Raw genomic sequence first — 27,637 nt, 5'->3', positions numbered from 1 at the left:
CCGGTTCCAGTTCAGCCTGAGGAAGGATCGATAGACTATCCAAAAGCTTGCTGTAACATCTTGTATTTTTGTTAGGCATTAAAAAGGTATCATATCTACAAGATTACGTGGTACAATCACACCCTGTTCTACTGGGTAACACGGTAACAAACCTTTTTTCGTTTATACTGTACAGTACTGCACAAAAGTATCAGGCGGGTGTGGAAAACATGCTGCAAGTAAGAATGCTCTCAGATAGACGTGTACAAAGTGACTGAACAAGAGAGATATGTAATCCCATCAGTGTTTGCTGTGACACCCGTCTCCTTCAGCTTCAGTTTTTCTGGAAACACTTGCACACAGTTTTTAAAGGTACTTCAACGCAATGTCAAGAGCCTAATTTCAGAAAGGCAGCGATATCACGATCGCCAGTGTGCAGGAGCCCTGAAGACGACTTCTGGCCAGACTTCTATGAACAGCAGATGGGTGTCCTACCGGCGTCTGCCAGTTCTAAGTGGACGGCACTGCTAGAATCTTCCGAATTCAAAACGGAAGTAAGCATGATGTGTCTTTCATCTGCTGCACTAAGTCTCCTTGGCCGACCGCTATGTCTGCAGTCCTCAGTGTTGCCCATTTATTTGTGCTTCTTTAAAAGAGCTTGAACAGAACATCTTGACACCCCCGTCTGCTGTGAAGTCTTTGCCTAGGAGAGACCTTGCTGATACCGTATAACTACCTTGTGTCTTGTTCCTGCACTCAGTCTTGTCCTGGTGTGTGATCTGTGACATGAAACTGTCTTCCACAACCTCACCCAGCTTTAAGCCTCCTACACGGCTTCTGTTTCAGTTGATGACTGCGTTTCAACCTACATATGAAGATGCTGATCATCATCACCTATGTGGTATAAATGGTTAATCACACCTGACTATAATCCTGCAAAACCCCTGACTGTGTACAGGTGTACCGAGAAGAACCGCTGCTGTTGTGAAGGTGACGGGCGTCACACCAAATACTGATGGGACTTACATTTCTCTTATGTTCAGTCACTTTGCATTCTGTTAATTGACCACATACTATTATTTCTATAATGTAACTTTGTAGCATTTTTTCCACACCCGGCTCAAACGTCTGCACAGTGCTGTATGTGACACGGGCCTAAGGACGGTCACACCGCTCTATCATGGCAGGACTATGAATGTCCTGAGAGGAGTTTGGGAGTTCTGGACTGCCCCCCGCAATGAGATCACGGGGTGCTGTTCAGTTTCCATAGCAGCCGGGGGCGGCCATTGCAGATTGCCTATAAAGCCATGCCTGTGACATAGCTTGATAGACGGACTGTCAGATTGCGGTATAATGTAACACTATGGTACTGCATTATTATGGTATTACACTATAATGAAAAAGCGGTTAAACGATCGCATGTTCAAGCCTCCTATGTGTACTAAAGAAAAAATGCTAAAAGGAATTTTAAAAAGTTTCATTAAAAAAAAAGGTAGTAAAAGAAAAAAAAATCATTTTCCATATTTAGAATAACAAAAATCAAAATATAAAAAAAGCAAATATATTTAATGAAAAAAAAGGGCAGCGTTCCTGAGCGGTTTTAGGAGTTTTTCGGCAAACTCTTTGAGGGTCACATATGATGAAGGCAGATGACTTTGGACAGCACATATATCCATATAGTATAGGTGACCCCCACACAAGACTCACCCTTTGGCCGTGAGGCCCCCGATGAGCGGCCAGTGTTGAGGTCCGCAGAGCCGGTGCTCTCCTGTTCCCAGACTTCAGCCTCGGACTCTGTGGTCCTGGACCCCACATCCGAGATATCTCCCTCTTCCCCCTCGGTGCTGTTCCGATACGGCCGGCGGTGCCAGTTCTGGATGGCCTGCCTGCGGAGACCAGAACCACGCTGGTTGTTGTTCCTCTCAAAGCTGCTGTCAGCATTGTGACTGTTCCCAGGGTAGCGGAGAGCCTCCAATCCATCATCCACCTGGATCGGCTCTGCCCCATCACTGTCATAACAGCCTGAGCTCTGAGATACAGTCTTCACTCTGCTCGGGAGCCTGCGAACACAAGTGGACATGGCCATGTTCTCATCTATCAGCCCCTACATCCTACTGCCATTTGTTACACTTCCCAGAATGCAAATCACCAGAGAAGCCTCTGCAGATGCTGAACAAGCAGGGACTGCTGGGAGATTTAATTCTGAAGCTGCAGAATTAGGAATGCAGCTCTGAAGTATAATGCAGGCTGTAATCCCTTTAATCTCACTAATCTTTTACAGGTTGTTCCAGGAGACCCCAAAGAAATGCAACCTAAGCTGGGGTCAGCGGTCAGATTTAGGGGCAGCCAGTGAAGAAGTCTAAGGGGGTGCATATTTTTGACAGGGGTGATGGGGAGGCTGAAGAACTCCAGTTAATGTCTGGGATCTTAGTCTAGGAATGTCCTGGAGGGGGGCAGTAAGAGGAAGTGATAACTCACCCAACGCAGGAGGAGGATCTCTGGTTCCTGGGGTATGATCCGTGGGTGGAGGAGCCGGGCCCCTGGTGCCTGTCTGCCCTCTACAGGAGATATGGAAGACGTCAGTCAATCGTGTAATGAGCATGTGACACTATAAAGGCTCTTGGTTTTGGACATCTGATAGGGGTAAGAATATAATTACCCCATTAGAGGTATATGAGGGGTTTCTTCACTTTATTCCAGGATAATGCCCCAATTTACTGCCCCAATGCTTTTCACAGTTGAGGGTCTGATGCAGTGATGTCTATACAGTATATATGTATATACGGTGTCTCGGCCATGGTGCAGCTACACCTCCTCCTACCTGAACCTACCTGCCTGGAGCCCTGTACCCGGGCATCGGACACCTTGTACCCAGGAATGCTGCACCTGCCCAGGCTGCCATTGGGGGTCGTGCCGCAGCTGCTGATGATCTGCAGTTGTTTCTCTGCCCGGTCGGCGCGGTCCAGAAGTTCCTCTATGAATTGCTGAAGACGCACTTTGGCATTGGCTTCTCGGCTGGCCGTCTCCTTCAGGAATAAGTCGATTTCTACCACTTCCCTGTAAGACAAAGCGTAGGGAGCGGTTACACAGGACTGCGCCTGAGGACACTACTTACTGCTCCTGTATTAGTATAGAAACCTGTGTGCGAGGGAATCAAAGTGGCCAAGATCCACTGCAGAGGCCACGAGCCGTCCGACTCCCTCCGCTGCACAGGCCACGAGCCGTCCGACTCCCTCCGCTGCACAGGCCACGAGCCGTCCGACTCCCTCCGCTGCACAGGCCACGAGCCGTCCGACTCCCTCCGCTGCACAGGCCACGAGCCGTCCGGCTCCCTCCGCTGCACAGGCCACGAGCCGTCCGGCTCCCTCCGCTGCACAGGCCACGAGCCGTCCGGCTCCCTCAGCTGCAGTGGCCACGAGCCGTCCGGCTCCCTCCGCTGCAGAGGCCACGAGCCGTCCGGCTCCCTCCGCTGCAGAGGCCACGAGCCGTCTGGCTCCCTCCGCTGCAGAGGCCACGAGCCGTCCGGCTCCCTCCGCTGCAGAGGCCACGAGCCGTCCGGCTCCCTCCGCTGCAGAGGCCACGAGCCGTCCGGCTCCCTCCGCTGCAGAGGGCACGAGCCGTCCGGCTCCCTCCGCTGCAGAGGCCACGAGCCGTCCGGCTCCCTCCGCTGCAGAGGCCACGAGCCGTCCCGCTCCCTCCGCTGCAGAGGCCACGAGCCGTCCGGCTCCCTCCGCTGCAGAGGCCACGAGCCGTCCGGCTCCCTCCGCTGCAGAGGCTACCAGCCGTCCCGCTTGCGCTGCCTGTGACATTGTAGCCATGCAGCTGGCACTGCTACATTGTAACAACCTGCCGCTGTCTGTACATGATAGGTGCAGCAGTGAGGGTGCCTTTACATGAGTGCTCACGTTTTCCCAACAATTACTGGTCAGCACCTGTAAGCGTGGTCGCCACTCGGCAATCAGCCCCGTTACAGCTTGTTACTGGTGCTGGTTGTCAGGTGGTACCTGCACTTACAGGTGCTGGCCAATAACTGTTAGAAAATGCGGGCGCTAGCGGTAGTCGTTAGTGCTTGTGTTATAGCCCGCTCAGGGACCATCACGGGATGGAATATTCTGCCACAGTGTTGTGGACTTCGCCGTTCCTGCATTCTGCACCCATAACCGCGGATATTGGAATATATGGAATTGCCGGAAGGATTCTGATATTTTCAATTCTTCACCAAAACCTGCCGGTCAGCGGAGCGGCTTCTGATGCTCAATATTCCGCAGGAGGAGATGTTTGGGTTGCGGAATATTCCATCCTGTGTGAAAGGTCCCCGAGGCGGCTACACCAGGGCTAACAGCCGCCAGCGTTTGTGTAAGCAGTGGTGCAGCACTGCGATGGCGTTAATTGTTGGGTGGCTCCTGCGCTTGCTTGTGCAGCCCAGCAATTATCAGGAAACGTGAGCGCTGGCGGCTGTTAGCCCCGATGTAATGACAGCCCAAGGCCTCCTTCAGGGACGGCATTTTGATGCAGAGTACCGTATATTCCGGCGTATAAGGCGTGGGGCGTATAAGACGACCCCCCAACTGTCACCTTATACGCCGGGAATACAGTGGAGCAAAAAAAAAAAAAAATCAGTACTCACCTCCCCCGGCGTTCTGCGGCGCTGCTGCAGGCTGTCGCTCCCTCCTGGTCCCCGGCAGAGCATTGCTTTCTGGACGCAGGGCCGTCAGCCAATCACAGCCATTCAATGACATCATTGAATGGCTGTGATTAGCTAAAACACATGTGCCTTCAGCCAATCAGAGCCATTCAATGATGTCATTGAATGGCTGTGATTGGCTGACGGCGTGTGTTAGCTAATCACAGTAGCTTTCTGGAGGCGGGGATTTCAAGCCCTGCGTCCAGAAAGCAATGCTCTGCCGGGGACCAGGAGGAAGCGACAGCCTGCAGCAGCGCCGCAGAACGCCGGGGGAGGTGAGTAATGATTTTTTTTTTTTACACTTTCTTTTTGTTGTATTACCGGCGTATAAGACGACCCCCGTCTTCAGAGCAGATTTTTCGGGGTTCAAAAGTCGTCTTATACGCCGGTATATACGGTAAGTGTGTCCAAAAAAAATGCATCTCAAAGAGCCTTTCTGAGGTTTCCTATAGATTCCTTCATGAGACAAACGATTTTTTTTAAGTGTCGAAAAAAAAAAAAATGGCCTGTCTACGGTGGCACAATAGGCGCGATTTTTGACAATGAGATTTTTCTCTGTCAAGAGATAGAACAAGTCAGCCGGCAAACGGAGGGGGCGGGAGGGGGAGGGGCTTACTCACGAATACAAGCTGCGATGTGCTCAGGACTGCTATTCGTTCACGCAATTTAATGCTCAGAGAGCGGCCATGTTTTAGCCCGGCTGAGTGCTATAATGACCCCCATGTGATGAAGGCCACTACAAGCAAATCAACGGTTTTTTTTCATCTGATTTTTGGACTGATTTTTTGGCTCTAAAATCGGATGGAAATAGAAGCCGATGCAGACGGGTTGTTATAATGGGGGCGGACGGTCCGATTATAATACATAGCAGCATGTCCTATCCGGATGAGACTAGTACATGCAAATGTACCGTGTCCTGCACATCGCACAGCAGACAGACGGGTGTCCGGGGCGAGATGCGACCGAGAATCTCAGGCGCAGCTTTGACATCACTCCTGTGCCGGGGGTCCTGGGCTGCTGCTACATGAATGCTTATGTCATAACACTAATTGTCGGGAAAACAGGAGTGCCGGCAGCCAGCAGTCAGCAGCCGCCTCGGGGCTGAACACACATGCAGAAGATTTCTGAAAAAAATGCCATAAAAGGCCGGGCATCTGCTTCCTGCTGGATCAACAATCTGCGGAAAAATCTGCAAGTGCATCTTCCAAAAAATGTTGAAGCCACCCTTTAACGTTACTTCTGTACCCGCGCACTTACAGGTGGGCACAAACACCTGAACCTCACCTGCGACAGACTCGACCAGGCACTATGGCCACAAATGTAACAGTCTCTATACAGCCAGCAGGACTGTCTCTGACCTGCTGCATAATCCTAGGGGGTCCTGCAGGACTCTTCAGCCTCAGGTGCCTCTAGCTGGGGTCTTCAACATCTCTGCCCCACTCTCTCGGGCCGTTGCACCCAACACCTTATACTGGCATCTTCTCCACACTGTACTTTAGTGACTCAGTAACAAGTCCTCTAGACAGCGGCTGACATCACTGGCGACTTACTAACAAGTCCTCTAGAGAGCGGGTGACATCACTGGCGACTTACTAACAAGTCCTCTAGAGAGCGGGTGACATCACTGGCGACTTACTAACAAGTCCTCTAGACAGCGGCTGACATCACTGGTGACTTACTAACAAGTCCTCTAGAGAGCGGGTGACATCACTGGCGACTTACTAACAAGTCCTCTAGAGAGCGGGTGACATCACTGGCGACTTACTAACAAGTCTTCTAGAGAGCGGGTGACATCACTGGCGACTTACTAACAAGTCCTCTAGACAGTGGGTGACATCACTGGCGACTCACTAACAAGTCCTCTAGAGAGCGGGTGACATCACTGGCGACTCACTAACAAGTCCTCTAGAGAGCGGGTGACATCACTGGCGACTCACTAACAAGTCCTCTAGACAGCGGCTGACATCACTAGTAACTCACTAACAAGTCCTCTAGACAGCGGCTGACATCACTGGCGACTCACTAACAAGTCCTCTAGAGAGCAGGCAACATCACTGGCGACTCACTAACAAGTCCTCTAGAGAGCGGGTGACATCACTGGCGACTCACTAACAAGTCCTCTAGAGAGCAGGCAACATCACTGGCGACTCACTAACAAGTCTTCTAGAGAGCGGGTGACATCACTGGCGACTTACTAACAAGTCCTCTAGAAAGCAGGTGACATCACTGGCGACTTACTAACAAGTCCTCTAGAGAGCGGGTGACATCACTGGCGACTTACTAACAAGTCTTCTAGAGAGCGGGTGACATCACTGGCGACTTACTAACAAGTCCTCTAGACAGCGGCTGACATCACTGGCGACTTACTAACAAGTCCTCTAGAGAGCGGGTGACATCACTGGCGACTTACTAACAAGTCTTCTAGAGAGCGGGTGACATCACTGGCGACTTACTAACAAGTCCTCTAGAGAGCGGGTGACATCACTGGCGACTTACTAACAAGTCTTCTAGAGAGCGGGTGACATCACTGGCGACTTACTAACAAGTCCTCTAGACAGCGGCTGACATCACTGGCGACTTACTAACAAGTCCTCTAGAGAGCGGGTGACATCACTGGCGACTTACTAACAAGTCTTCTAGAGAGCGGGTGACATCACTGGCGACTTACTAACAAGTCCTCTAGACAGCGGCTGACATCACTGGCGACTTACTAACAAGTCCTCTAGACAGCGGCTGACATCACTGGCGACTTACTAACAAGTCCTCTAGAGAGCGGGTGACATCACTGGCGACTTACTAACAAGTCCTCTAGAGAGCGGGTGACATCACTGGCGACTTACTAACAAGTCCTCTAGACAGCGGCTGACATCACTGGCGACTTACTAACAAGTCCTCTAGAGAGCGGGTGACATCACTGGCGACTTACTAACAAGTCTTCTAGAGAGCGGGTGACATCACTGGCGACTTACTAACAAGTCCTCTAGACAGTGGGTGACGTCACTGGCGACTCACTAACAAGTCCTCTAGAGAGCGGGTGACATCACTGGCGACTCACTAACAAGTCCTCTAGAGAGCGGGTGACATCACTGGCGACTCACTAACAAGTCCTCTAGAGAGCGGGTGACATCACTGGCGACTCACTAACAAGTCCTCTAGAGAGCGGGTGACATCACTGGCGACTCACTAACAAGTCCTCTAGACAGCGGCTGACATCACTAGTAACTCACTAACAAGTCCTCTAGACAGCGGCTGACATCACTGGCGACTCACTAACAAGTCCTCTAGAGAGCAGGCAACATCACTGGCGACTCACTAACAAGTCCTCTAGAGAGCAGGTGACATCACTGGCGACTCACTAACAAGTCCTCTAGAGAGCAGGCAACATCACTGGCGACTCACTAACAAGTCTTCTAGAGAGCGGGTGACATCACTGGCGACTTACTAACAAGTCCTCTAGAAAGCAGGTGACATCACTGGCGACTTACTAACAAGTCCTCTAGAGAGCGGGTGACATCACTGGCGACTTACTAACAAGTCTTCTAGAGAGCGGGTGACATCACTGGCGACTTACTAACAAGTGCTCTAGACAGCGGCTGACATCACTGGCGACTTACTAACAAGTCCTCTAGAGAGCGGGTGACATCACTGGCGACTTACTAACAAGTCTTCTAGAGAGCGGGTGACATCACTGGCGACTTACTAACAAGTCCTCTAGAGAGCGGGTGACATCACTGGCGACTTACTAACAAGTCTTCTAGAGAGCGGGTGACATCACTGGCGACTTACTAACAAGTCCTCTAGACAGCGGCTGACATCACTGGCGACTTACTAACAAGTCCTCTAGAGAGCGGGTGACATCACTGGCGACTTACTAACAAGTCTTCTAGAGAGCGGGTGACATCACTGGCGACTTACTAACAAGTCTTCTAGACAGCGGCTGACATCACTGGCGACTTACTAACAAGTCCTCTAGAGAGCGGGTGACATCACTGGCGACTTACTAACAAGTCTTCTAGAGAGCGGGTGACATCACTGGCGACTTACTAACAAGTCCTCTAGAAAGCAGGTGACATCACTGGCGACTTACTAACAAGTCCTCTAGACAGCGGCTGACATCACTGGCGACTTACTAACAAGTCCTCTAGAGAGCGGGTGACATCACTGGCGACTTACTAACAAGTCTTCTAGAGAGCGGGTGACATCACTGGCGACTTACTAACAAGTCCTCTAGACGGCGGCTGACATCACTGGCGACTTACTAACAAGTCCTCTAGAGAGCGGGTGACATCACTGGCGACTCACTAACAAGTCCTCTAGAGAGCGGGTGACATCACTGGCGACTTACTAACAAGTCCTCTAGAAAGCAGGTGACATCACTGGCGACTTACTAACAAGTCCTCTAGAGAGCGGGTGACATCACTGGCGACTTACTAACAAGTCCTCTAGAGAGCGGGTGACATCACTGGCGACTTACTAACAAGTCCTCTAGACAGTGGGTGACATCACTGGCGACTCACTAATAAGTCCTCCAGAGAGCGGGTGACATCACTGGCGACTCACTAACAAGTCCTCTAGAGAGCGGGTGACATCACTGGTGACTCACTAACAAGTCCTCCAGAGAGCGGGTGACATCACTGGCGACTCACTAACAAGTCCTCTAGAGAGCGGGTGACATCACTGGCGACTCACTAACAAGTCCTCCAGAGAGCGGGTGACATCACTGGCGACTCACTAACAAGTCCTCTAGAGAGCGGGTGACATCACTGGCGACTCACTAACAAGTCCTCTAGAGAGCGGGTGACATCACTGGTGACTCACTAACAAGTCCTCCAGAGAGCGGGTGACATCACTGGCGACTCACTAACAAGTCCTCCAGAGAGCGGGTGACATCACTGGCGACTCACTAACAAGTCCTCTAGACAGCGGCTGACATCACTGGTGACTCACTGACAAGTCCTCTAGAGAGCAGGCAACATCACTAGTAACTCACTAACAAGTCCTCTAGACAGCGGCTGACATCACTGGTGACTCACTAACAAGTCCTCTAGAGAGTGGGTGACATCACCACTGAATCACTTACAAGTCCTCTAGGGCGTGGGTGACATCACTAGTGACTCACTAACAAGTCCTCTAGAAAGTGGGTGACATCACTGGTGACTCACTAACAAGTCCTCCAGAGAGCGGGTGACATCACTGTTGACTCACCAGCAAGTCCTCCAGAGAGTGGGTGACATCACTGGTGACTCACTAACAAGTCCTCCAGAGAGCGGGTGACATCACTGGTGACTCACTAACAAGTCCTCCAGAGAGCGGGTGACATCACTGGTGACTCACTAACAAGTCCTCTAAAGAGAGGGTGACTGGTGACTCACCTCACCAACATATCCTCTAGAGAGCAGATGACATCACTGTTCACTCACTAACAAGTCCTCTAGAAAATGGGTGACATTACTGGTGACTCACTAACAAGTAATCTAGGCAGCAGGTGACATCACTGGTGACTCACTAACAAGTCCTCCAGAGAGTGGGTGACATCACTGGTGACTCACTAACAAGTCCTCCAGAGAGTGGGTGACATCACTGGTGACTCACTAACAAGTCCTCCAGAGAGCGGGTGACATCACTGGTGACTCACTAACAAGTCCTCCAGAGAGCGGGTGACATCACTGGTGACTCACTAACAAGTCCTCCAGAGAGCGGGTGACATCACTGGTGACTCACTAACAAGTCCTCCAGAGAGCGGGTGACATCACTGGTGACTCACTAACAAGTCCTCTAGGGAGCTGGTGGGTATCACTCTCTCCTTGTTCTTGCGGGCCTTTAAACTGTGAGGTCCATGTTGGATGTTTCAGATGTGGATATGACAGGTTAGTATGCGGCAGAAGTCTGAGGCGCACCTCAAAGTTTTGCTGTGGATCTTCAAGTAAATCTGTACACAGATTTAGTGCCAATTAACGAGACAAATCCAAGGGCGGCTGTCTGATTGGTTACCGCATTGAAACCAGGCAAAGAATTGACATGAATGACATACATGTAGACAAGAATGATACCATTCACTGACAACAAGCAGAGACCTTGAAAATAATGAGGAATTGAGACAAAGTAAATCAGGAAGTTGTAGATCTTCCCATCGTACAATGATTGAGCTTTACATCGGACTGGATGCCACAATGCCCACAGGTGCCCGGCACGCTCACGCCACTCCTGCCCTGGCAGTGAGGGGTTAAGCCTTTGCCATCTTTCCCCTTTTGGTTGCTCTCGGAGGGCAGCACTGCGCGTTTATTTTTAATCTCGTTAAACTTGCGTCGACAATGCGGCGCCGCGGGACGCGAGCTCGCACCTTTAGTGTTTATTTTGTTCCTACATAATGAGGTGGAATACAGGACGCGGCGGCGGCGGCGCTGAGCGGCTCGCAATCACAGCACAATCACGTGCCCACATTAAAGGCACCGCATGCCATCTGCACAGTGGAAAGAAAGTCTTTTATGGTCAAACAATGAAGTGTGGCCCCCGGGGGCTTCAAAAACCTTATGGGAGGGGAAACAAAAAGGCACAGAAGTAACTGCTTTAGGATGGGGGGAGGGGCACTAGGGTGATATCTTCTGGGGACTACACTGAACTGCTGGGTCCAGGGGTATCTCAGCCCCTCTGGATCCTCATACTGCTGGGTTCAGGGGTATCTCAGCCCCTCTGGATCCTCATACTGCTGGGTTCAGGGGTATCTCAGCCCCTCTGGATCCTCATACTGCTGGGTTCAGGGGTATCTCAGCCCCTCTGGATCCTCATACTGCTGGGTTCAGGGGTATCTCAGCCCCTCTGGATCCTCATACTGTTGCTTCTGGAGTTCCTCAGTATCATCATATTTTTTGGTCCAAAGTATCTCAGACCCTCAGGAAACACATATTATTGGGTCCACAGTTTATCAGCCCCTCTGGATCCTCATACCATTGGGTCCAAAGTTTCTCAGCCCATTAGAATCCTCATAACTTTGGGTCCGGAAGTATCTTAAACCTCTCAGGATCAACCTACTGTTGAGTCCAGGGGCACCTCAGCCCACCAGGAACCTCATACTGTTGAGTCCGGGGGTATCTCAGCCCCTCAGGATCCTCATACTGTTGGTCCAGGGGTATCTCAGCCCTCCAGGATCCACATACTGTTGGGTCCAGGGCTTTCTCAGCCCCTCATACTACTGGGTCCGGGGGCATCTCAGCCCCTCAGGACCCTTATACTGTTGGGTCCGGGGGCATCTCAGCCCCTCAGGAACCTCATACTGTTGGGTCCGGGGGTATCTCAGCCCCTCAGGATCCTCATACTGTTGAGTCCAGGGGCATCTAAGCCCATGTCAGGATCCTCATATAGTTGGGTCTGGGGGTATCTCAGCCCCTCATACCAGTTCCTTCTACCTAAAGTGGGTGGATGCAGCAGTCACCCATTGGTCTTCTAATGTGGTGCTCTGCGGGATTCTTGTACCCAGGTCTGAGCATGCATTGTTTGTTATACTGTACAATACTGCCACTTTATGGTGTCCCATATACTGCCCAAATAATGCCATCATAATGTGCCCAAATAACACTGCCAGACAGTTTCCCAAATATCCTGGCATCGGTCATTGGTTCAATAGCTATGGTTGATACACCCACACAGGTCGCACACCCCTACCATCTGTCCTAAATGTACCCGATCCAGAGTGCAGATCTCCCTGCACAGCTGTATTTCATGCTATGTATGGTAGTACCAAATCCTTTCCAGTAGATGGCACCATTGCTACAGCATCTGGTGAGGAGCGCGGAGAAAGTCACATTGCTGCACTTCAGGTTAGTAGATTTATAAGTAGGAAGTATTGTGTGCACATAATATATTCTTCCCCAAATCACAGGCTGTGATCGGCACACTGCGTGCAGCTCCTTCTACTCATAGGCGAACAACAAGAATAACGCCTCCAGGCGAAGCAAAAGCTCATGACCGCTTGTTTCACTACTACAGGCGAAGCATCGGCTAAAGACCGCTTGTATCACTCCTCCAGGCAAAGCACCAGCTCACAACCGCTTGTATCACTCCTCCAGGCAAAGCACCAGCTCACAACCGCTTGTATCACTCCTCCAGGCAAAGCAGCAGCTCACAACCGCTTGTATCACTCCTCCAGGCGAAAAGCACCAACTCACAACGGCATGTATCATTCCTCCAGGTAAAGCACAGGCTCACGACCGCTTGAATCACTCCTCCAGGCGAAGCACCAGCTTACAACCGCTTGTATCACTCCTGCAGGCGAAGCATCGGCTCACGACTGCTTGTATCACCTCTTCAGGCGAAGCACCGGCTCACGACCTCTTCCATCACTCCTCCAGGCGAAGCACCAGCTTAACCAGCGCACGTATCACTCCTCCAGGGTGAAGCACCGGCTTACGACCTCTTGCATCACTCCTCTAGGATGAATCACACCGACTAACGACTGCTTGTATCACTCCTCCAGGCGAAGCACCAGCACAAGACAGCTTGGTTCACTCCTCCAGGGCGAAGCACCAGCTCATGACTGCTTGTATCAGTACTCCCGCAGTGAAGCATGGTAGAGAGCAGTACAATTATGAGTGTCTGCAGGCAGCGGTGAAACTTGGTGGCGATCGGTACAATAATGTGTCTGCAGGCAGCAGTGAAGCATGATGGAGAGCAGTACAATAATAAGTGTCTGCAGTTAACAGTGAAGCATGGTGGAGAGCGGTACAATAATGAGTGTCTGCAGGCAGCAGTGAAGCATGGGGGAGAGCAGTACAATAATAAGTGTCTGCAGTTAACAGTGAAGCATGGTGAAGAGCGGTACAATAATGAGTGTCTGCAGGCAGCAGTGAAGCATGGTGGAGAGCGGTACAGTAATGAGTGTCTGCAGGCAGCAGTGAAGCATGGTGGAGAGCGGTACAGTAATGAGTATCTGCAGGCAGCAGTGAAGCATGGTGGAGAGCAGTACAGTAATGAGTGTCTGCAGGCAGCAGTAAAGCATGGTGGAAGCTCCTTACATGTTTGGGGCTGCATTTCGGGAAATATTTTCAGGATTAATGGTGTCCTCAATGCTGCGAAATACAGGTAGAAATTTACCAATCATGAAATGCCATCTAGGAGGCATTTGATTGGCTCCACATGTATTCTGCTGCAGGACAACCCCAAACATCGCCAGATCCCTGATCCCAAACCATCCAGTCTGTCCGAGATTACATGAAGAGACAGAAGGAGCGAGCCGACATCCACAGAAGATCTGGGCTTAGTTCTCCAAGAAATGCTTAATTGTAAAAAGGAGAAGCCGATGGGCCGTGGGCGCTGCCCTGTGATGTGACACATGAAAGCAAAGGATTAACCTCATTTCTTTATTAATTAAATAATAGCGGGCACAAATAACGAGTTTCATGGACGTGCTGTTGTGAAGGTGACGGGCGGCACACCAATATGGATATGAATACATTTCTCTTCTGTTCAGTCACTTTACATTCCCCTAATGGACATAAATAAACTATTAACCCTTCTATATCTGAAAGCGTTCTTTTTGTACTCCTGCTGAAGATGTTTGCACAATACTGAAAGTTGGGAACAGGTAGATATCATACAGAGGCGCTGGGTATTAGTGTATCTTGACGCCACCAGAAGCTAGGAGTTTGACAGGGCTTAGATGAGTAACACCCCCTGTCACACCCCCAGCTTCTGATTGGGTCAAGAGCTGAAGGTCCTGCTACCTTTCTTTTCTTATTCCAGCTGCCGGCGCTGAGCTGCGGCGCTCTGACAGCAGTTACCCGGCGTGTCCCCCCCCCCCCCTCCCCCGCTGTACTCCTAGTGCTGCTGTCGTCTGTGCCTGATGCCTACCACTGATAGCTCTACACCTGGTAACATCCCCCCGCTAGACCCCGTTGTCAGCTCTACACCTGGTGACATTCCACCACCAGACCCCGTGGTCATCTCTACACCCAGCTACATCCCCCCCCCCCCCCCGTCCAGACCCCGTTATCAGCTCTACACCTGCTGACATCCCCGCCACCAGACCCCGTGGTCATCTCTACACCCAGCTACATCCCCCCCCCCCCCCCCCGTCCAGACCCCGTTATCAGCTCTACACCTGCTGACATCCCACAAGACCCCATTGTCAGCTCTATATCTGGTGACATCCCCCACTAGACCCCGTTGTCAGCTCTACACCTGCTGACATCCCCCTTCCAGACCCCATTTTCAGCTCTACACCTGGTGACATCCCACCAGACCCCAGTTGTCAGCTCTACACCTGGTGACATCCCCCTCGACCAGGCACTGTTGTAATTTCTACACCTGGTGACATCCCCCCACCAGAATTCGTTGTCAGCTCTACACCTGGTGACATCCCCCACCAGACCTTGTTGTCAGCTCTACACCTGGTGACATCCCCCACCAGACCTTGTTGTCAGCTCTACACCTGGTGACATCCCACCGCCAGATCCCATTGGCAGCTCTACACCTGGTGACATCCCCCCACCAGACCCCAGTTGTCAGCTCTACACCTGGTGACATCCCACAGCCAGATCCCATTGGCAGCTCTACACCTGGTGACATCCCCCACCAGACCTCGTTGTCAACTCTACACCTGGTGACATCCCACCGCCAGATCCCATTGGCAGCTCTACACCTGGTGACATCCCACCACGAGACCCCGTTGTCAGCTCTACACCTGGTGACATCCCACCGCCAGATCCCATTGGCAGCTCTACACCTGGTGACATCCCACCGCCAGATCCCATTGGCAACTCTACACCTGGTGACATCCCCCCACCAGACCTCGTTGTCAGCTCTACACCTGGTGACATCCCACCGCCAGATCCCATTGGCAGCTCTACACCTGGTGACATCCCCCCACCAGACCCCGTTGTCAGCTCTACACCTGCTGACATCCCACTACCACATCCTGTTGTCAGCTCTACACCTGGTGACATCCCACCACCAGACCTTGTTGTCAGCTCTACACCTCCTGACATTCCACCGCCAGACCCCATCATCAGCTCTACGCCCGGTGACATCCCCCCACCAGACCCCGTTGTCAGCTCTACACCTGCTGACATCCCACTACCACATCCTGTTGTCAGCTCTACACCTGGTGACATCCCACCACCAGACCCTGCTGTCAGCTCTACACCTGGTGACTCCCCCCCCACCAGACCCCGTTGTCAGCTGTACACCTGGTGACACCCCCCCCCCACCAGACCCCGTTGTCAGCTCTACACCTGGTGACATCCCACTAGCACATCCTGTTGTCAGCTCTACACCTGCTGACATCCCCCCACCAGACCCCTTTGTCAGCTCTGGTGGGCGGCCAATACTTCTGTCAACATACTATATGTACAGGTGGGTCAGGGATGAGGCTATCTGAAATGTCATGTGGGTACAGTAAGGGTCGCCATTCAGTCTACATGGCACAGTATGGCTCTATGTAGCAATGTTTCACAATGGGGGCAAAGTATAAGACTGCACATTGGCACTATTGGGAAACTGTGAGGTTTGGCGTGCACTAAAAGGACACTATACAGTAGCTCTGCCATAGGTGGTAATATGAGCATGATATGGAGTGCTCTGTGTACAGGTTGGCAGTGTATGTGTGTGCAAAGTATGACACTATTCGGGTACTGTTTGGCCTTATGCAGGCATTGTATGACACTATCTGGGCACTGCCACATGCCCGCTTTATCTGAGCACTGTATGGAACTTTTTATCCGGGGATCTGTAGGACACTATGGCGGCATGCTGATATATAAATCTAGACGTTACTAGAACCTAGTGATCCCAATATGCAGGGGCACATATGGGGTGCCCTTCTCGTGCCAGACAGGATTCCGCTTTCTTATGAGGGGATTCTTAGACAGCAGATGCTGGATAAGCCCATGTGGGGTCTGCAAAGAGCTGAGGGTGGCGGACCCCTCCCACTGCCGTATATATATAGCCGCCTGGTGAGGAACATTAGTTATCACCTTTCAGTCATCTGCGTCACACCGATCAGGTGAAGTCGCGCCTGCTGCGGGAGATGTCTGGCATCTATTAACCATTCCATGATGGTGGCAGGAAGTAGCAAAGAGTTAACAGTGGGAGAGGGATTTCAGCAAAGACGTTCCTGGAGCCAGGGAGACCCCGGTCCTACCATCAAGGACTTGAGGACACTGTGGCCCCTAAAGGATATAAGCAGCTTTGCCTCCAGGATAGCTGCAAGAACCCAGGATCACTGTGAAGCCACTGGAACCATCAAAAGGCTCCAGGAGGAGATACAGGCGGCCAGGTCCCTGGCCAACAACTTAGATAGGGCAAGAAGGGCCCAATACAACCAGACTGTTCAGGAATTAAAGGGAGAGATCCTTACCCTGGTTGAGAGGAGGATGGCCATCTTTAATGGTGCAGGTCCCTTCACAGAAAAGCTAGGAAATGATGACCGGTTTGAAGGGCCTCAGCCGCCTCTGGCTGGGGTCTGTGATAATATGAAGAACCCAGTGTCCAACATGGTGCAGGCCTCAGCCAAAGAACTGCAGACAGCGGATAGTCATCAGCCTCTGCGCAGTGAGCTTCCAGCCGGACAAGTTAGTCTTTTGAAGCTCAGATCCTCTGGGGAAGAGGGCGAGGACAGCGAACCTGGATAACTAAGTATGGGAACATTCTCCAGCCTCTCCAGATTAACAGGGGTGCACACGGGATCTGGTCAAGGGCCTGGGCTTTCATGGTAAAGTTGAAACGTGCAGGTAATTCCGTTACCCACATCCTTTCTTCTACGTTTCTTGGAAGGGACAGGATTCTGGTTTTCTACCAGGGCAGCCGAAGGGCTACACAGGTGTGGTGACCCCACACATTTTAGCGCACAGTGCAGGGTACTGGTGTGTGCGCTGTGTGGGGCCAGAGATCATCCATCCTCATCCTGTGGAGACATTCGGTGTAACCTGTGTGATGCTTTAGGGAACCCATTCAGTCGCTTCGCTTTCTCTTTTGCCAACATTGACCGAGCTCAGTTGAAGAGTAAGCAGACCCATCCATCTGGAGGCAAGGTTGGTGGAGACGGGGAGGAGGAAGAGCTGTGGGGTCTCGGCGGAGTGCCTGACCATCCCGGGCAAGAGGAGTGTTGAACTGCTTGGGGAAGCAGTAAGCTCCAAGAATCCCAGATTGCCCCTGGCAAGGTGGTGCACCCCACTGCTGAGACCCCTAAGGATGTGGATGAGGAAACCAGAAGTTTGGATTGAAAAGAGATGGCTGACAGTTCTGCCGCATCCTCCAATGAAAAAAGTGTGGATGAGGAAGGTGAATAATGGCAAAAACAGAAGAAAAAGAGTAAAAAAAAACAAAAAGAAAAAATATTGTCTCTCTCTCTTTCCTTGCCGGGGAAAGAGGCCGAGGGTGAGGTGCCAGAGGTGGTGAAAAAAGAGATCTTTGAGGAAGGAACCACTGGGTCTCTTTCTACGGGAAGGGGGGGGGGGGGAGAACTGGTTTCCTCTGGGAAGGGGGCTGAAGCCGGAAGCTGAAGGTAATGATGTGAGTGGTGATATGGAGGTCTCCATTTCTCTAAAAAGAAATAAAGGTGAGACATCTTCCTCCGATAGGTAGGAGGGGGAGAGTAAGAGGAAAGCCATCAAGCTCGATCACCAATGATGGCGGCACTCACCCTGTTGACGCTGGCATCCATTAATGCTGCCAGCATTAAGTCAGATACGGCTAGGCTTGTGGCCATTTGATTTTCTCAGCCGAGTTAAAGCTGACATGTTATTTTTGCATGAGACCAGGCTGGCCATATACAAAGCTAAGGGTGAGTGGAGGTGTGGAGCCTCCTATTGGTCTCTTGTGGCCGTTCTGTATAGCAGGGTGGCGGTTCTTTTTAAGACCACACAAGTAGAATGCAGATGGATTATCCAGCTGGAAATGGGGAGGTGCCTGATCTTGGATATTCTCATTGGAGGTCAAGAGTTGCGTCGTATTATCATCTATGGACCCCAGTCAAAGTAGGGGCGCAAAGACCTCTTTATGAGAATTACGCCTTACCTTTTTACAAGCCGGCAAGTGGTCTTTGGAGGAGACTTCAAAAATGTCACAAGGCTCTGTGATAGAGGAGATTCCAATGACCGGCTAGACTATGATAATGAAGCATGTCTTGTCGATGTCCACATTTGTCACACCTCAGGGCACACAGAGTTCACTTACTTTAAAGGCAGTAACTGCAGGTCTACAATTGAAAGGTTTTATTTAAAGGAGGAAGCAGTCTCCTCACCGTTATTGGTGGTGGAGGTGGAGTTCTTTGATCACTGTATGATTTTTTTTTTTTGCTCTGAATGTCACAGAGACCCCTCGGATGGGCAAAGGTTTATGGAATTTGAATTCGTCACTCCTGGAAGAAGGGGAAATAAGACGGTCCTTTGAGGATTTTCTTCAGAGCCAGAAACCGCTACTGGGCCTATGCATCAGTAAGTCAGAGTGGTGGGAGATGTTCAAACATCAGGTAAGAAGGTTCTTCTGACAGATCTCCAACCTCAGAAGCCTGAACAGAAAGCGTATGTATCAGAGCCTGAGGAGGAAACTCGAGCGTTTGGTCTCGACTGGAGGTAGCCACGAGAAGATCTCCAGAGGGAAATCCTTGCTCAAGAAATGTCAGTATAATAGACACGCATCTTTGGTTCTTGAGAGGGATTTTGGGAAGTACCGCTCGCTCGACCCCTACAAGAACTGTAAGATGTCAGTGAGCTGCAAATTGGTCACGGGTCTGCTAGACAGTGCGGGCTCCCTGAAAAGTTCCAGATCAGGGATCCTGGAGATTGCAGATCCTTCTACTCGCATCTCTTGGGCGGGAAAGAACTTAATCGGGATGGAATCTCGGCTCTCCTGGCGGAAACCGTTCCTGAACTAGGAGTAGACCCCTCTCTTGGCGTTTTGACAGAAACAATTACGGAAGAGGAAGTCGGACTGGCGATTGATGGGCTTCGGTCCAAAAAGTCGCAAGGCCCAGACGGCTTAACATCTGAGATTTATAAAGCCTTTAAGGAAATTTTGGTTCCCCTCTTGACTGAGGTTTTTAATGAATGTCTATCCTCGGGCGTTCTGCCGGAGTCAATGAGGAAGACGGCCCTAATTATTCTGTCAAAGGGTAAAGATCCGCTCCGTATTGAGAATTGGCGTCCCATAGTGCTCCTCAATACGGACAGAAAGATTCTGGCAAAAGTGCTGTTCAGTAGGTTGGTGAAATTTGCACCCCAGCTCCTTTCTGGGGCTCAGCACTGCTCCGTTCCTGGCCAAAGTAATTCATGAGTAACTTTGGTCTGTCCTTTTGAGATACGGTCTGCCGGTGGGGTTCGTAAAATGGTTAAAAACATTGTATTCAGGGGCCGAGAGTTTCCCGCTCGTGAACGGTTGGGTTGGCCGTCCTTTTGTAGTCGAGTCTGGTGTCCGTCAGGGATGCCCTCTGAGCCCCTTGCTTTACGCGTTTGCTGTTGATCCCTTCCTCAGAAGGGTAGACGGGGGACCGTTGGCGGGGGTGAGGATGGACCCGGGGGTCCCGGACCCGGCCTTGAGGACAGTGGCGTACGCTGATGACGTTACTATCTTTGTCTCCTCTCATGAGGAGGCGGGGTGGGTGATGTCGGAAGTTGTTCGCTACTCGAAGGTCTCTGGGTCAATGATCAATCAGGAAAAGTGTGAGAGTCTCTGGCTGGGAGGAGGAGATCCTGCTTTTGATCTTCCGGACGCTCTCCCAGAACCCCAAGATTCCGCTAAAATTTTAGGCATCGATTTCGACCAAAGGAATTATCCCAAGAAAAACTGTGAAGGCAGGTTGAGGAATGCCGCTCAAAAGGTGGATCAATGGAAAGGGTGGTCTTTGACCCTGAGAGAAAGGGTTTGCTTGATCAAGACTTATCTGCTTACTTTGTTGATGTACCTGGGAAGTGTCTGCATTTTGGCAGAACCTCTTTGGTCACGGGTCTACCGCCTGTTCTTCCAGCTGTTATGGGGCAATAGGTTGAACCCAGTCAAGAGGGAGGTTACTTACCGTACGAGTAGATTAGGCGGGTTGGGTATGGTCAACCCAGTGGTATTCCTCGTGAATACCTTTTTGAAAGCTAATATTGCAAACCTCTGGAAAGAGAGGGCTCCTCCGTGGGTATCCTCCTGTAGGGGATGGTTTTGGCCGTTCTTGCAGAAGTGGGAGACAGGAGGGCATGTGAAGAACTTTCGTACACCGCACGGACATCTTCCGGTTTACGTTGCACCGGTTCTGAAGGTTTTACGCCAATGGGGGCTGACCGTGGGGGAAGTCAGGATGCTGGCCAGGCATGTACTGGACCACAGGGTTTTGGCAACCCGCTTTCAGAGACCTGGCGCTGCTTCCATGGTAAGCTGTATGTGGGGGACAACTTGAACCACAGGAACACCAAGGAAAGGGGTTGTCCCCGGGAGGTATGTGGCAACACTCTGGAGAGCATGGACCACTTCCTGCTACATTGTCCCTTTAATATAGAGGTATACAAAAGGGTAGGGGCTTCCATCGGTTGGCTTCGGCTGGCTGACCTTACCTATGCTGAGTGGTGTTATAGAGCATTCAGAGATCTGGGTGGCAGGGACCGCTGCACTTTATTTTTAGTAAGTCTAGTGGTTCGGTATTACACGTGGAACGCACGGTGTTTAGTATCGATGCATCATAAAATCCTCCTCGAGGACGAGGTAAGTAGGAACATTCTCGGTGACCTGGTGAAGGTGCGTCCTCTGGAGTCTGAGAGGTTGGGTAGGCCTCGAGCAGCCTTTCTTTGGAGGGGTTTTTGCTTTGGGGTTCCCTAGCCTGGAGAGCTGTTTCCCGGTGGGGTCTGGATTCTTTCACCCGAGCTTTTTGTTTTGTTTTAAGTTAAAAGTTGAGTAAAAGGCTTCCGGGACCCGAAGCGGGGCTGGAGTAGGTTGGAACATGCAGCACTACAGGGTTATGGGATAGGGGGTCTCTTGTTTTTGTTATGTTTTGTAATGTAGATTTGGTTGTATAGATGGGATCTGTGTGATTGGGGGGGAAGCGGCCGCACCGGTTTTCACTGTTCTACTGTTTCTGCAAAATTTTGTGAATATGTATATATTTCTGGCAATTATTTCTGGCAATTATTTCTGGCAATTATTTCTGTTCTGTTATTTTGTAAATATGTATATATGTTTCCTGCGACTGGATTTGGCTAATTTTTGTTATTTTTCTATTTTTGCTATTACGCCCTGTAAAGTTTTTTACTTTTATAATCAAAAGATTCACTGTGTTATCTGTGGTGTTACATGGGACTGCAGGTGACATCTACTACATTATCTGTACTCTGTTATTACTGTGTTATCTGTGGTGTTACATGGGACTGCTGGTGACATATACAGGTGCTCCCCGACTTGCGAACAGGTTCCGTTCCGGGAGCCCGTTCGCAAGTCCGTTTTGTTCGCAAGTCGAACAAATGGTAGTATGGAGGGGATCGCGGGTGGATCCCGCTCCATACAACGTCGGGAGCAGGCTGTTCTTACAGCGGGCACCCGGCGGCAGCAGTTCCGACGTGCCACGCCGCTTGTCAGAACTGTTAACACTTTAAATACCGCTCTGACAGCGGTATTTAAAGTGTTAACAGTTCTGACGAGCGGCGCAGCTCGTCGGAACTGCTGCCGCCGGGTGCCCGCTGTAAGAAACAGCCGGCACCCGACGTTCAGGGGGCCCGTACAGCGTCCCACGATGAGATCGCGGGACGCTGTGTGGTTGCTAGGCAGCCGGGGACTCCTGAAAGGCCCCAGGGCTGCCTATGCAGAGTGCCTATCAAGCGCACGGCTTGCTAGGCGCTCTGCATAGACAGCCCTGGGGCCTTTCAGAAGGCCCCCGGCTGCCTAGCAACCGCGATGTGACCGGACAGGCTTCTATCAGGCTTGATAGAAGCCTGCCCGGTCCCTGCACAGCATGATGTAATGCCATAGCATTACATCATACTGTGCTGTACAGATAGTTCGTATCTAGCGAAATTCGTAACTCGAATGTTCGCAAGTCGGGGACTATCTGTACTATATTATCTGTACTCTGCTATCACTGTGTTATCTGTGGTGTTACATGGGACTGCAGGTGACATCTACTACATTATCTTTACTCTGTTATGACTGTGTTATCTATGGGGTTACATAGGACTGCAGGTGACTTCTACTACGTTATCTGTACTCTTATCACTGTATTATCTATGGGGTTACATAGGACTGCAGGTCATATCTACTACCGTATATTATCTGTACTCTTATCACTGTGTTATCTATGGGGTTACATAGGACTGCAGGTGACATCTATTACGTTATCTGTACTCTTATCACTGTGTTATCTATGGGGTTACATAGGACTGCAGGTGACATCTATTACGTTATCTGTACTCTTATCACTGTGTTATCTATGGGGTTACATAGGACTGCAGGTGACATCTATTACGTTATCTGTACTCTTATCACTGTGTTATCTATGGGGTTACATAGGACTGCAGGTGACATCTACTACGTTATCTGTACTCTTATCACTGTGTTATCTATGGGGTTACATAGGACTGCAGGTCATATCTACTACCGTATATACTGGTGTATAAGACGACTTTTGAACCCCGAAAAATCTGCTCTGAAGTCGGGGGTCGTCTTATACGCCGGTAATACAAAAAAAAGAAAGTGTCAAAAAAAAAAATCATTACTCACCTCCCCCTGCGTTCTGCGGCGCTGCTGCAGGCTGTCGCTCCCTCCTGGTCCCCGGCAGAGCATTGCTTTCTGGACGCAGGGCTTGAAATCCCCGCCTCCAGAAAGCTAATACTGTGATTAGCTAACACACGCCGTCAGCCAATCACAGCCATTCAATGACATCATTGAATGGCTGTGATTGGCTGAAGGCACGTGTGTTTTCTGGAGACGGGGATTTCAAGCCCTGCGTCCAGTAAGCAATGCTCTGCCGGGGACCAGGAGGGAGCGACAGCCTGCAGCAGCGCCGCAGAACGCCGGGGGAAGTGAGTAATGATTTTTTTTTTTGCTCTGCTGTATTGCCGGCGTATAAGGTGACAGTTGGGGGGTCGTCTTATACGCCCCGTCACCTTATACGCCGGAATATACGGTATATTATCTGTACTCTTATCACTGTGTTATCTATGGGGTTACATGGGACTGCTGGTGACATCTACAACATTAATTTGTCCTCAGTTATCACTGCGTTATCGGTGGTCGCTCTCCCAGGTGATACATACATGACTACAATGGCCCCTGTGCCCCTCTGGCCACCATTACACTGACTGCGCCCCCGGAGCTCGCTGCCCGGACACGGCGGTGATTAACCCTCCAACACCCAAAGATTTACTTCTTGTTCCACAATTAGAATTCTATTTTTAGGAAAAAATTCTATTCCTGATTGCTTGATAATTGGCGTTTCTACGGTTACCGCAGTTATCAGCACAACCGTCACAATTCGTTAATATACCTATAGAGGAGCAGACACATCACCGCACACCGCCACGCAGCACGCCATTCCCAGCAGATGACCCCCATGCGTTATATGCTTTCCCCCAGTTTGCAGATCTCTGCTTGCTTGCAGGGAACGGATGCAGCTCATTCTTGAACTTTTCTCTAACAGCACAATTCTTACAGTTTTTCAAGTTCTCTGCTTGCAGTCAGTGAATTGCAACATTCTCATTCATATCCAGAAGCTGAAAGCGTATCCTGACCTCCCACCTGGAGGTTTGTTCCAGTTGTATTCAGTCTAGACCAGGGGTCCCCAACTCCAGTCCTCAGGGACCCCCAACAGTTCATGTTTTCAGGATCTCCTATAGTAAGTACCCCTGTTGCAATGTCTGAGGCACTGACAATAATTACATCACCTGTGCAACACTGAGGAAATCCTGAAAACATGACCTGTTGGGGGTCCCCGAGGACTGGAGGTGGGGAACACTGAGGAGATCCTGAAAACATGACCTGTTGGGGGTCCCCGAGGACTGGAGGTGGGGAACACTGGTCTAGACGATCCTCTGTGAGCCCGGCCTGCAGACCTGATGCAGCGGGGTATATTTGTAGCCAGATATCTACCGCACCAAAGCTGCAAATTACGGACACAGCACGATTAGCGATTTTTGGCCTTTGGATGCGAGCCTCTGTCATTTTTCAAAAAGTGGGTGGTACTAGAAAAAGGGGGCGTGGCTTCAGTGGCCCATCAGATTTATTGAAAGTTGCATCAGAAACTGATATAACTTATAACATAAACCTAATCCAGCTGGTCGGCGGCAGAGTCCGCAGTCTGGGGCATAAATGCAATAAATGTTTGTTGGGTGTACGAAATGTCGGTCTAAGGGTACGTCCCCTCGCAACAAAAACCGCTTGCGGCTGAGGCCACGCCCAGCCATGGCTGACAATGGAAGCACGGCAAAGTTGGAAGCCACGACTGGGCGCAGTAAATATGTCCCCGCTGCACCTGCACTGATACAATGTATCAAATTATCCTTCAAAGAGGAATGTCCTGACTGGATACATTGTAACAAACCTCCACCGTGAGATCTATTAGGAAACGTTCACAAGTATTTGGGCGCCATCCAACGAGTCTTTTGACGCGGACTGCAGCAGATTTCACACTTTCAATGGAAGGGGTGTTTAGATCTGCACCAATTCCGCTAAAAGCGAAGCACCCCAAGGCGTTCAGAGGTTGGGATTCAACGTGGATTCCGCCTCTTATGAGAGTGGGGACCCCTATTCCAGTGTATGCCCCTCTGGAGAACCCCATTGTGTGTAGGGTGGTCACAGAGGACTTACTGTTGTTTCTTGGTCAGCTCCTGCTCCTTCGACACCAGGTCCTGTTTTAGGGAGGCCAACATCTCCACGCTAACGTCCACCTGCCTGGTCAGCTCGGACGCCCGGTCCTCCAGCTCCTGCTTCTCCCTCCCCAAGCGTACGCTCTCCTGCTTGGCCTTCTCCAGCTCCGAGCTCTTCCTCTCCAACTCCACCTGCAGCCTTCCCACCTGGGTGGCGATTTTTTGCTCCACCTCCTCGGTCAGCTTTTCTAGGCGTTTGTCCACTTCCAACTTCTCAAACGCCCTCACTTTTAATCTGGCCAGACCTTCTTCATAGGCGGCGTCCACAGCCGCAGAGGCCGCCGCAGCCGCTGCCACTGCGGCTGGGGGAGGGGAGTGGGATGCCATGGTTGTCTTGGTGAAAATCTCCCCCAATGGGATCTCCACCTCTTGGGTGAAACGCGTAGATGCCTGGGTGAAGTCTTCTGCTTGGACTAAGTCCCGAGTGAATCTCTGCTCTTTGCCCTGGAATGATGTACTCTCAAAAACCTCCCTACGATGGGCAGGGGTCAACAAGGCGGTCTCGCTGGTCAGGGGGAAGACGGCGGCGTCACATATGCTGTTGGTCTTGGATAAGACATAGAGGGTCTCGTAGGTGTGGTTGTATTCCAGGTGGGCCCTCAAGGAGGAAAGGCTCCGGAAACGTTTGTGCTCACCGCACCTTGGACACCGGTAAGGCAGATCCAAAGAGGCCATGCCTCAGCTCATAAGAGGGCGCTGGTCCGCCAGCCCTAAACCAAGCAGGATGGCGCGGAGGGTCATGGTGTGCCGGAGACTCTGGATGGCTTACAACTGCGGGCAGAGGAAGACTTCAATAGTCTGTGCAAAAATGGGCTCATCTCTAAAGATGGAAGTGGTGACACCAGGGATCTCTTACGTCAGGAGATCAATTGTAGGGGACGGGATCTGCCACATCGGACTAGAGAGAGAGAGAGAGAGAGAGAGAGAGAGAGAAGAAAGCAGTCAGACACCACCAGCACAGTAAATAGCAGCAGCTAAATGGTTATCTGGTTTATATTATACACTACAACATATTGCACTCTTGTATTTACCTCCCACAGGCCTTTCTGATAAGAGAAGCTCCTCACCCCCCTCCCATTGCAGTGTTTAAGCCAAGCAGTGACATTAATAAGTTTATTCTCCATTAAGTTACATTTCTCACATGTTTAAGTAGTAACATACACCTTAAGGTGTTAACATATGTTAATCATTAGAAACCAATGCCTATCCCGAGTTCTTATGACTTTAGGGGTATGCATCTCTATTGCTACGTCATTTGTAGTATATATGTACCATGATGCTATAATTAAATCAGAAGCACATTGCCTTTGATACAGCCGTGTGTCCTTGGCTTTATTGGCGTGCACGCACTTCTCAGTAAACATTTCGGAACAGGCAGTGAAGTCAGAGGTACCCATTGGGGTTCCGATAACACATGTACAGTTCTAATACATCTCACAGCTGAGGGTTTGCTACATTTGTATCCTGTGTGAGCTAAACACATCATCAGCACAAATCTGTACACTTTACCTACCGATACCGTGTCAGTCTGTATACAGCGTATCAGTGTGTATACTGTATGGATTTGGACACGTTGTATCAGTCCGTATACATTGGTTTACAATTGTTTCGTTTTCGTTAGCGGGATTCTCGCTAGTACTATTAACGGGCAAGAAAAGGTAGGTTTTGCGCCCTTTCCCGCATGTAGTATTAACTAGGGCAGGACTGATCTTCCCACTGTTTTTTTTTTTTCAAACTCGCACGGAGTAAAACAAAGCCCGTTAATTGACAAGTGCACTCGGTAACGGCGAGCACAGTCGCACGTACGGCCGTGTGGTTTTGCCCTCCGTCACAGATTAGGGCTCATTCACATTGGCGTTTTCTATTTCGTCTGTCTGTTCTGTTTGTGGAGCAAAAAAAAGAATTTAAACAAAATTTAGCGTTTTGGTTTTTTCACTGAGTACAAAGGGTTAAATAAACAACTTCCTTCAGTTTGATTCCGCTGCCTTGCGGTTCAGTTTGGTTTTTTTTCAAAATAACAAATAGTGCCGCAGACTGCGCCATTTTTTTGAAAACTCTTTGTAGTCAGAGAAAACACAAAACACCTCATTTTGTTTGAATTCTCTTTTTCTGCTCCAAAATCGGAACAGACAGACGGCATTCAAGTGCAAAT

At 50.5% G+C, this 27,637-nt stretch overlaps 1 protein-coding gene across 1 annotated transcript in view; it reads right to left on the bottom strand.

Moving 5' to 3' along the window:
* Positions 1–27,637, bottom strand: part of FBXO41 (F-box protein 41) — a 112,667-nt gene that overhangs the window by 17,442 nt on the left and 67,588 nt on the right. Inside the window, exons 3-6 of the mRNA XM_066574585.1 lie at positions 25,427–26,383; positions 2,811–3,036; positions 2,458–2,537; positions 1,687–2,039 (exon numbers count right to left, since the gene is read on the bottom strand). Coding sequence (XP_066430682.1) covers positions 1,687–2,039; positions 2,458–2,537; positions 2,811–3,036; positions 25,427–26,160 — 1,393 coding nt within the window. The 5' untranslated portion in view covers positions 26,161–26,383. The remainder of the gene's footprint in view (positions 1–1,686; positions 2,040–2,457; positions 2,538–2,810; positions 3,037–25,426; positions 26,384–27,637) is intronic.

This window comes from Eleutherodactylus coqui, chromosome 7, assembly GCF_035609145.1.
Source record: "Eleutherodactylus coqui strain aEleCoq1 chromosome 7, aEleCoq1.hap1, whole genome shotgun sequence".
Taxonomy (NCBI): Eukaryota; Metazoa; Chordata; class Amphibia; order Anura; family Eleutherodactylidae; genus Eleutherodactylus; species Eleutherodactylus coqui.
Note: the sequence above shows the minus strand (reverse complement) of the source record. Positions and strands in the feature narration are given on the sequence as shown.